Source organism: Phoxinus phoxinus (assembly GCF_949152265.1).
Source record: "Phoxinus phoxinus genome assembly, chromosome: 3".
Taxonomy (NCBI): domain Eukaryota; kingdom Metazoa; phylum Chordata; class Actinopteri; order Cypriniformes; family Leuciscidae; genus Phoxinus; species Phoxinus phoxinus.
In genome coordinates this window covers 42,818,645-42,828,618 of record NC_136878.1, presented here as the reverse complement: position 1 = coordinate 42,828,618, position 9,974 = coordinate 42,818,645, and the positions used below count along the sequence as shown (strand labels likewise).

The 9,974-nt window shown below is 35.3% G+C and overlaps 1 protein-coding gene across 1 annotated transcript in view; it reads left to right on the top strand.

Annotated features, from left to right (window-relative positions):
* Positions 1 to 1,997: 1,997 nt before the first annotated feature.
* LOC306996091 (phosphatidylinositol transfer protein beta isoform-like) overlaps positions 1,998 to 9,974 on the top strand; it is a 31,959-nt gene continuing 23,982 nt past the window's right edge. Inside the window, exon 1 of the mRNA XM_079608209.1 lies at positions 1,998 to 2,032. Coding sequence (XP_079464335.1) covers positions 2,007 to 2,032 — 26 coding nt within the window. The 5' untranslated portion in view covers positions 1,998 to 2,006. The remainder of the gene's footprint in view (positions 2,033 to 9,974) is intronic.

Here is a 9,974-nt window from a genome sequence, read left to right as displayed (position 1 = left end):
TTTCGGAGGAACATTGGGCAGTTTAACTGCTCAGGACAAACAAGGGACTCAAGAACAAGCATCACATAACAAAAAAAAAAAACAGTTGTGGATCATCCAGGTAACGACACAATATTAAGAATCAAGGGTACATAAACTTTTGAACGGGGTCAATTTGATAAATTCAGCTATATTTTTTAGTGTTGTTGTCTTATGCACTATATGTAAACATATTGTATGTAAAATATCTTATTCAGGACAGTACTAAATCAAAAATAACATGCATTTTGTATGATCTTCTTTTGTTAAAATTATTCACATTTTCACAGATTCAGACCCAATAATCTTTCACATTGTTGATACAGCCTTATGCTAAACTGCTTTAAATTCCCTGTCACTTTCTATGAAGCCTTTGTAATGCGTTATAAGGGTGTTCTTGGGGCATTGTAATGCATTAAAACCTTCTCATCATACGAATCATCTCATCATAACAGTTTTAATACATTATAAAACTTAGCAGTATGTGGTTATAACTATTAACCGTATGATGTTTTGTAACAAACACATTATATCTTCTTAAATTATAGTGGATTATCATTCCCAGAGCATTTTTATATTGTAGGTGAGCTATTCCTTTAACTTGCATAAGTGTAAGTCTCCACTGCCTGCGTAGTAACGGTAAATCCTACTGTGAATGTTGCACAGAATCAGAAAAGCTGTTAATTCGGTTAATTCCAGGTTGCAATCGCTCTGCCCTTACGTGGCCTCGTGAGGTTGAGACCTTTTCCACACTTTTAACTGTTGTGATGCTGCTGTGAACAAAGTAAAAAGCTGTTACCGTAGACTCACCATCGAGAGTTTGTTATCAGGACTGAAGGGAATGAGCTGGACTCGCTGTCGGCTGATTTCACAGTTCCACACAAGAAGACATTTCATTTGTTCTGTTCCATCTTAAAATGTATCATCAGTAACTTAAGTTCATTTGAATCTCATAACATTCATAACTTTTACATTATAGCAGTATTTTGTCTTGTAAAAGGTTTAGAATTTAAAATGATAGACATAGATATTGTATATTTCCTCCATGAAAAAAGATTACACAATGGGAAAAAAAGCACTTTTTCAAAGCCACACAGTGACGTGTCCGTTCACAAAGGCTTTTCTGTTTCATGCTCACAATAATCTTCTTAAAAACAGGAGTTTGTTCGTCAGAGTCCCACATCCAGCAAAAAACTTTCAAACATGCTTTAAAGGAATTCAAGCTCTTATCTTAGACAACTAAGGAATATGGTTGTTATTAATCACAACACAGGACAATATGTTATTAATAATAATAAGCCATACATTTTTTAGAACTTGAATATTTACACTAAACCCAAGCAGCAGTTTGATGACTGTTTGTGCATTTAGTTTTCTTGGGTGTATAATACATTTAATCTCTTTTGATCTTAAACAAAATGGATTTGATTCTAAAACACAACCTGATGCGCATTCTTGCGTTTTTTTGTCAATGTCCAACAGTGCATATGCATACATTACAAGACAATACTGTCATATTTGTTTTCTCTAAATCATTTCCACCACAGTGTCACTTTTCTATAACATCTCATTCTGTGGTGAAGGCTATCAGTGTGGAAATGACATACAATCCTGGAATAAAATGGCAGTCTCATCCTTTTTGCTAAGGTTTCTAATTCCACCTTGACTGTAAATGACACACTACAAAGACATTTGGTTCACATATCCCATCTCAAGTATATCATATTCAAAAATAAATAGGCTAAATAAATAATAACTTTTTTGGGTGCAAAATAGTGATGAAATGATGCAGCTGAGAGACTCTCTCTCTCTCTCTCTCTCTCTCTCTCTCTCTATCTCTCTCTCTCTCTCTCTCTCTCTCTCTCTCTCTCTCACACACACACACACTCTCTCACACACTCTCTCTCACACACACACACACACACACACACACTGAGCAGCGCCTTTATAAACGCATGTGACGTCAGTCGAGCGGCTCAGCCGCGGGGATGAAGATGGTTCTCATCAAAGAATAGTGAGTTACATTTATTTTAATTTATTTATTTTATCGATGTTTCTGTTGCCTTATTTCATATTGAATTGTTTGTATTCCAATGTACCTATGCTGCTAGAGTCTTTACATAGTTTGCGTGACTTTTAGGCTATGTTGTGTGAACAGTGATGATGATGATGATGATGATGATGATGATGATGATAATGTGTGTGTTGCGGGTTAACTCAGGTCTGGGCTTTGACAGCAACTAAACACATGTAGGCCTAGTTGATAATTGATCGTTACGTTCACATGAAGTCATTTCCATACCTCACGTGCTACAATAAAAGTGTCGCCGTGTAATAATGATATTACAATAAGCTCATTTGTAACTTTGTCTACTTTGAAGTTTTGTTTTAAGGTAGACCGAGGCTAGTTGTCACAGGGATTATAGACTAAACTATAGTGGCTATTATGGTTTGAGTCAATAGTCCGCGAATTCTTGTTTTCTCTAGCAGTGGTTCTATCTCAAAAATTAGATTTTTTTTTTAAATGAAAAACAAAAACAAAAAAACATATAGCCTATGGCCATTTTTAATTTCCTTTTTTTTAAATTACATAGAATTGGTATTGGAAAACTACCCTTTTGTCATGGTGCACAGACATTATATATTATAAAACTGTAATTACATAAATGATACTTCTATGTTTACGGAAACAACAGTATCTCAGCGCAGGATAGTTCTGGCTCCTTGGGACCAACAATTATCTTTAGAGTACAATACAACAAGACATATGTACACATATAAACACGTTGTACATTCTTGTTCCTTAAAGGAAAAGTCCACCCAAAAAGGACAATTCTCTCATCATTTATATTTACCCTCATGCCATCCCATTTTATTTCTACTGTAAACCAAAATAAAAAAATGAAAATTAGGGATGCACGATATATCAGACCACCATATCGGTATCGGCCGGTATATGTTACTTTTAAATGTTATTGTTATCGTTCCGATAAGTACATTAGGCTGATATCTTAAAGCCGATAAATAATGGATTATTTCCTTCAGATGAGACACTTCAGATATGCACTGTTCGTGATGGTTTTGAATTGCTTAAAATATGATTGAAATCACTTTAAAAAAAAAGGAAAACACAGTTAAGTGCAACATGTGCAGCCAGCGCAAGTCTTGGGACATGGCTTTTCAGGGTGAGACTTTTATTTTTGTAATCAGACTCGCTAAAATTATGTAAAAATTTTGATTTAGATTTATAGGTCAATATATTGGTTATCGGCTTTCAAATATAAAGAATTATCGGTTATCGGCCAAAATCTGCATATCGAAGCATCCCTACACTGAATATTACAGGTTCTTATTTTTAAACAAACTGAATATTTTGTAAATGAAGTCTGGAAGGTGAATGGGGATTATTTAATTTTTAATAATGAAATTGTGTGTAAAATGTTTTCAGTTTAAATATTCACAGCTTAAATGTGTCGAATTTCAGCCTCCCTAAATGCAGGCTTTGTCATTTCAGGAAAGTATTAAAACCCAAAGTAAAAAAGAAATGACTGAAATTACGACTATGGAATAACAGTTAATTTTATAATGGTTACTTTTCTGAAATTAGATATTCTCAATGATACGGCCGAAAAATGTGACAGTCTTTAATATGAGATACAGCCACTGGAATTGCACACCTGACACGTCAACAAACGAAATTAGTATGGCCCAATATGGTAGTTCTATAATATATCTATATATAGCATATACTTTTGATACCTTCAGTATACTGTGCAGCATATTTAAATATATACAAATATATACAATATATATATATATATGTATATATGTCATGTGAAAAAGAAAGAACACCCTTTAGAATTTTAAGGTTTTATATATCAGAGCATAATAACAATCATCTAGTCATTAGCAGGTCTTAATATTTGGTAAATAAAACCTCAGATGAACAACAACAAATGACATTACACCGTGTCATTTAACAAAAATAGGCCAAAATGGAAAAGCCATGGGTGGCAAACGAAGTACACCCTCCGATTCAATTGCTTGTAGAGACACTTTTAGCAGCAATAAGTGGAAGGAATCGTTTTCTGTATGACAGTATCATTCTCTCGCATCGTCCTGGAGGAATTTTGTCCCGCTCATCTTTACAGCATTGCTTCAGCTCATTGAGGTTTGTGGGTATCTGTTTATGTCCCGTAGCAACATTTCAGTCGGGTTGAGGTCTGGACTTTGACTTTTTTCTTTTTCAGCCATTCTGTTGTGGATTTGCTGGTGTGTTTGGGATCAGTGTTCTGTTGCATTCAGGCCAAGCTTTAGCTGTCAGACGGACGGCTTCACATTTGACTCTAGAATACTTTGGTGTACAGAAGAGGTTATGGTCGACTCAATGATTGCAAGGTGCCCAGGTCCTGTGGCTGGAAAACAAGCCCCTCCATCAGCGTGATGAACAGCTGGTATGAAGCATGTTTGCTGTGTTTAGTTTTCACCTAACTTGGCGCTGTGCGTTATGGGCAAACATCTCCACCTCGGTCTTGTCTGTCCAAAGGACTTTGTTCCAGAAGTCTTGAGGTTTGTTCATATTCAACTTTGCAAACCTATAAGCCGTGCTGCCATGTTCTTTTTAAGAGAAGAGGCTTCCTCCTGGCAACCCTTCTAAACATGCCATACTGGTCCCGTCTTTTTCTAATTGTTCTGTCATGAACTTGTTGTGGCAAAAACAATTACTAAACTCAGCATTCCCAGGCAAAGAGACGTCAAGATCCAAATTGTATTTAAAAAGAAAAGTAATTTATTCATGCAAGAAAAATGGTTCTCTGACCCCAGCCTTGCAGCCAGGCTGCAGGCCAGAGTCAGAGACAGACAGATACTCGCACTTCTCCTCAAGAGAGCTTGGCCTGCTACTTTATAATGCAAGGGGAAACCATCACCCCCATCGTTTATACAAGCAGGAACAGCTTCCCCCAGCATGGGAACTTAAAACACAGATCATTCTCGGGCTCACACCTCCATCTCCAGCTGAACCAACGTTACATCAGCAAAAACTCAGAATACAGACAGAGAACATACAGCATTAATATGTTAAATCATTAGGAAAGATTAAAAATGCCATTACAAATTCTCCCTTTTTATCATTATCTGATAACCATTTCAATCTTCCTCTTATCCCTTCCGTGACCATGTGACTAAAACCAAAATGTGAGACATTCAAAACTGACCAATCAGATAATTACTTATCCCTTATTGTACCAAATGTCGGACAATTTCATACCCCCAAAATACACACATCTTAGGCCTACAGGCCTTGATAACTATCAGCACCTCGGTGCCTTTACAGACTCCAAATGATCATTATGGAAATAGGTTGTCAAAAACAGTAAAGCAGATGTCTTTGTTCATTTCAAATATCTTGGATTATTTTCAATCCCAATTTCCCATTGGTCCCGTTGGCCACACACATGGAGTCCAAAGGTGACACAGTTCATCTTTCTGTTTTGTACAGTTCCATCTTCAGACTTTTCGTCCAAGCTTGTATCAATAACAGTTTGTCAGTTGTTCAGTCTTTTGTTCACCATCCAGCCCTGCAGGATTAGGCTCTATCAAATTGGGTTGCACCGTTATGCAAATCATCCATCGAATACCTGCACAAGAACAGTCACTGAATCTTGGAGCAAACGCCGGTTCCTCTTTCCGAGGAGGACACAGAATGTGAACTTGGGTTGCAGGGATCCTGTGATTCTAAAAGAACATCTAGCACAACGACACAAAAGCAGACACATCTCATTTGTCATTGGTCAGAGGATTGATATGGTCAGATTGAATTTAGTCTCCTGGCAAAAGGCCCTTAAATTGATGTACTTAAAAAAAATATGGTCAAAGGAATGATAAAAAGAAGATCTTACAAGTTCTTACACTGTTTCAGGAAACACTCAAATAAATTTCATTACAACAAAACAACAACTGCTAGTTTAAAACACCATTTCATGAAGAGTATCAGCAAAATATTCAGTGTAACCAAACACAGAGATTAAATTCAATTGATGTCCAAAAATATTGTTGCAAGTCAAATGGACAAAATACAAATAAACAAAAATCAAATAAGTTTCAGAAAAGTTTCAAAATCATCAATGAGAATACAAATAGTTGTACTTCGGTTAAAATGAGAAATACTGACATACATTTTAAAAATAACTTGGTGAGACAAATGATTACTTAAGTGATAAAGTAAATCCAAAGAAAAAAACAAAACGAACAATTTTCCGTATAACTAATCACTTGAACCTTGTTTAAGTATCAAGCAATTAAATATTAACTGAAGCAGGGCTAAATGGGCAAGCACTGTCACCGCATTCCCGATAAATCAGACCCGCGTTCACTCCAGTATAAACAAGAAATTGTATAGATTGTCATAGTATGAAAACCATATCAATTCAACACCCCTGGTTGATTTGAATAAACATACAAAATAATAAAAATTATAACAAAACCCCTTATTTCAAATCCTGTCCTTGTACGTACCCTTTTTACATTTCATCGTCTTTAGAAAGAAAAACAAAAGAAAATCAAAAACAGAACAAAACAAAACAAAGAAAAACAAAAACATATCTTAACTCAATTAATACATTTCACTGTAACTTCCGCTACTCGAATCGTCTGTATAATTTTGTTCATCCTTCTAACCAATGTAGTTTTTCAAAATTTACTCTAATTTTAAAATTTCCATTATGGACCGTCTTTTTTGCTTATTACACATCAATTAATAGATTTTCTACATTTTCACCAATCAAATCAATATCTAGTTTGAATCAATCAAATAAAATCATCAACATCATCACAAAACAGATTCTTCTGCTAAACCATTAGTTGGTCAAATCGTCTTTCTCCCTCGTACGTAATGGAGGCTGTTTGCTAGCACAAGCCTTTTATCCCTCACTTTATTCTTCGCGTTGTCATGTGTTTGTTCGTTTAGTCTAAGGTGAGAAGTTTGGACTCAGGTCTCACACTCTCCAATCATTTTCTGATTCTTACAAGATTTTCCCTTAGATCATGACCGTACCCCCACTGGAATAAAACATTTACTAATGGTCCTTCTGACCCCCCTGACCCCCCTGGGTTTTGAAAGGCTCTTATCTGATCATTTGTTTGTGTGTGTGTGTGTGTGTGTGTGTGTGTGTGTGTTTCTTTGCTCATGCCATGTGCCCAAAAGTCTGCATTCTCTGTAAAGGAAAAAACAAATGTTAAGGTTATTGTCACATGTGTTCTGTGTGTCTGCTGTGCTGCTGTATCCACCCTAGGCGTTTTCCTGTTGAAACATTTCTTGTTATTAGCACACTTTACAGACTTTTGTTAGGGAGAAGAATGGCTTCTTGCAGGGCTTTACTCAATTAAACCATTCTGAGATTTACTCAATCTCAACATCCATTGCTCCACCTGTGCAATGGCTTTGGGAACACAGATGGCTTTGGGAAATCCCAAACCATCACAAACTATATTCCCCATTTTTGATGCACCATCTTACTTGTGCATCAAATTAACATAATTGGGTTTTGATTCACTAAACTAAACACTGTCCTCCAGACATCTTTCTCTGTCTCTTAACCAAAATGTTATATTCTTCACTCTAAGCCACAATCTCATCTTCTTATCAAATTATTTGAAATGTAAATGCACTCTTTGCGTATCCTGCTTTTCAGGACTGCTCTCAATAGTTTGTCTCTCAACTCAATCTCAATTCTCAGTCATCTGCAAAACTGAATACAATTGTCACTCTATTTGCCCTCCTCCGTGGGCTTCACTGTCCCTTGCATCTGTAAGATCAAAGGTATTTATTTATGGTCAAATGGCCCCTCTGGCCTCCCTGCCTGACAGGTTTCCCGTGTTTCAACACACTATTCAGACATAATGTTTTTCCACTGTCTAATACCTAAACTCACACTTATCAAGACATAAAACTGCAGTCATCATCAAACACACACATCTGACTATTAACCGTTCATATTTCGTATTCATATCTTTTCTCTAAAAAAATTTACATTTTAAATCAGATTTTAAAACTTAAATTTTCTGTAGCTTTTACCTAATTTACATGGCCTCTTAACCTTTTTCAAAACATGTCTATTAATTTGTTTTTTACAAAAGTCAGCTGTGTTGTTTTTTTGTTTTTTTTTCATTATCATTAATTTGTTTTAGCTTTTCCTTTACTGGCCGAATACAGAAAGACAAAATATAAATCCTTCCTCAAGCAGTCTCTCTCTCTTTCTCTAAACAAATGCTCTTTTCAACAGCCTTCTAAGACTGTAATTTAGACAAAATGTAACAATAAATACATTACAATAACTTATTTTATGTATTAGTTCCTTCGTTACTCAATCTTTTCCTTGAATCTACAAAATATGTCTTCATCTTTAGCCACCACGATGTACTAATGGCCCTTTGTCATGTCCAATGACCTAAAATTCCTTGCCCTTAAGGCAACTAAAATCAGACAAAGAAGTCACTGGTTCTAAAATAAACAAATCAAAACAGTATTATTTTAAAGACTTCTTTAAAGTCATTCAGTTTTACTTCTAAAACATTTACAAATTGTCCTCTAAATTTATAAGATCCTGTAACATTATTTCTTTAAATATCTCTGTGCCTATTATTTTCAACTGAAACACTGTGCTTTACTAAATAGCTCATTAACATTTACAACGCAGGCTCAGATAACAGCTTTTAGCTGACATTTTGAATGAGAAGAGACTTTTGAGCCATTCCTGACTAATATTTTCACTTTCATAAACTAACTTAAGACTTCATCTATCATCTTGTTAACTCTAGCCTATAGTTTGAGTTATCTTTTCCATAAATTAAATGCATTTTCAATTCAAGCATAATTTTTATAGTTTCTTTTTGCCCCTATAGGGAATTTAGACATTATAAATTCCTACTCAGAATGAGTCTCTGTTGCACTGAAACTGTTTCAGCACACATCAAATTCAGATAATCAAATTGTTTTTCAACCAAATCATAAACTTTATCTTATTTACAAATAGCACATCAGCTTGTAGGTCTTTCATAGTCAACACTAACAAACTTTTGTTTAATCAAATGCCTTTTACGCATTTTGCTTTTAGCAACTGTTACTTCCTCAACACTGCTTCTGTTTAGCTTATTTTATTCTTTAGAGAACAAATTATTATTATTGAGTCTCAATAACATTTCAAATTTCATCTAAATTTTAGTTGTCATGTTCTCAAATTACCATAGTTTTAATATCTTACTTCCATATTTTCTCTTCTATGAGTTTATCAATCTGCAATTATGATCATCTAGAACCTTTTTTAAGCGTTTCATTAAAAGACAATCATTTTATAGCCTTCTTCAGATCTTCCCTCTGTAATTTTCTGTTTATTCTAATACGACCATCTCTAACCCTCCCCTCCTAGGCCAAATTGTCTTTCACACCTAGGGGTCTTCATTTATGGTTAAATGACCTTCCGTGCCTTCCTGACTGAAAAGTTTCCCGTGGCTTAAGGTGTTAGAAGTTCCCCAGTAGCATGTGTTTTTGCTATGAGCGAGCCTTAAGAAAACAGACATGCATTCCAGAAGATAAACATGCTTAACACCACATAATGTCTGAAGAAGTTAAGAAAAGTTTTTTGTTTCATTAACACTACATTAATACACGTCACTCTCACATCATTTAGATGTAACCTACTGCTTGATCACAATAAAACACTTTACTGTTTGATCACGGCCAGCCTCCGAATTCACCCCCATTTGCAGTTCTGTCCCTGCATTCAGGAAAGCAAACAGCAATACAATCTCTCAGTTGCAAATTCAATCAAAATAGCATTCTCTGTATTCTTTTACAATCTCAGTTCCCGTAAACTAGATCTAACTGGAGTAGAATAGAATAAAATTCTAAATTTCCCCTTCCCTCGGGGGTTTTACTGTCCTCACTCGAAAATTCTTTG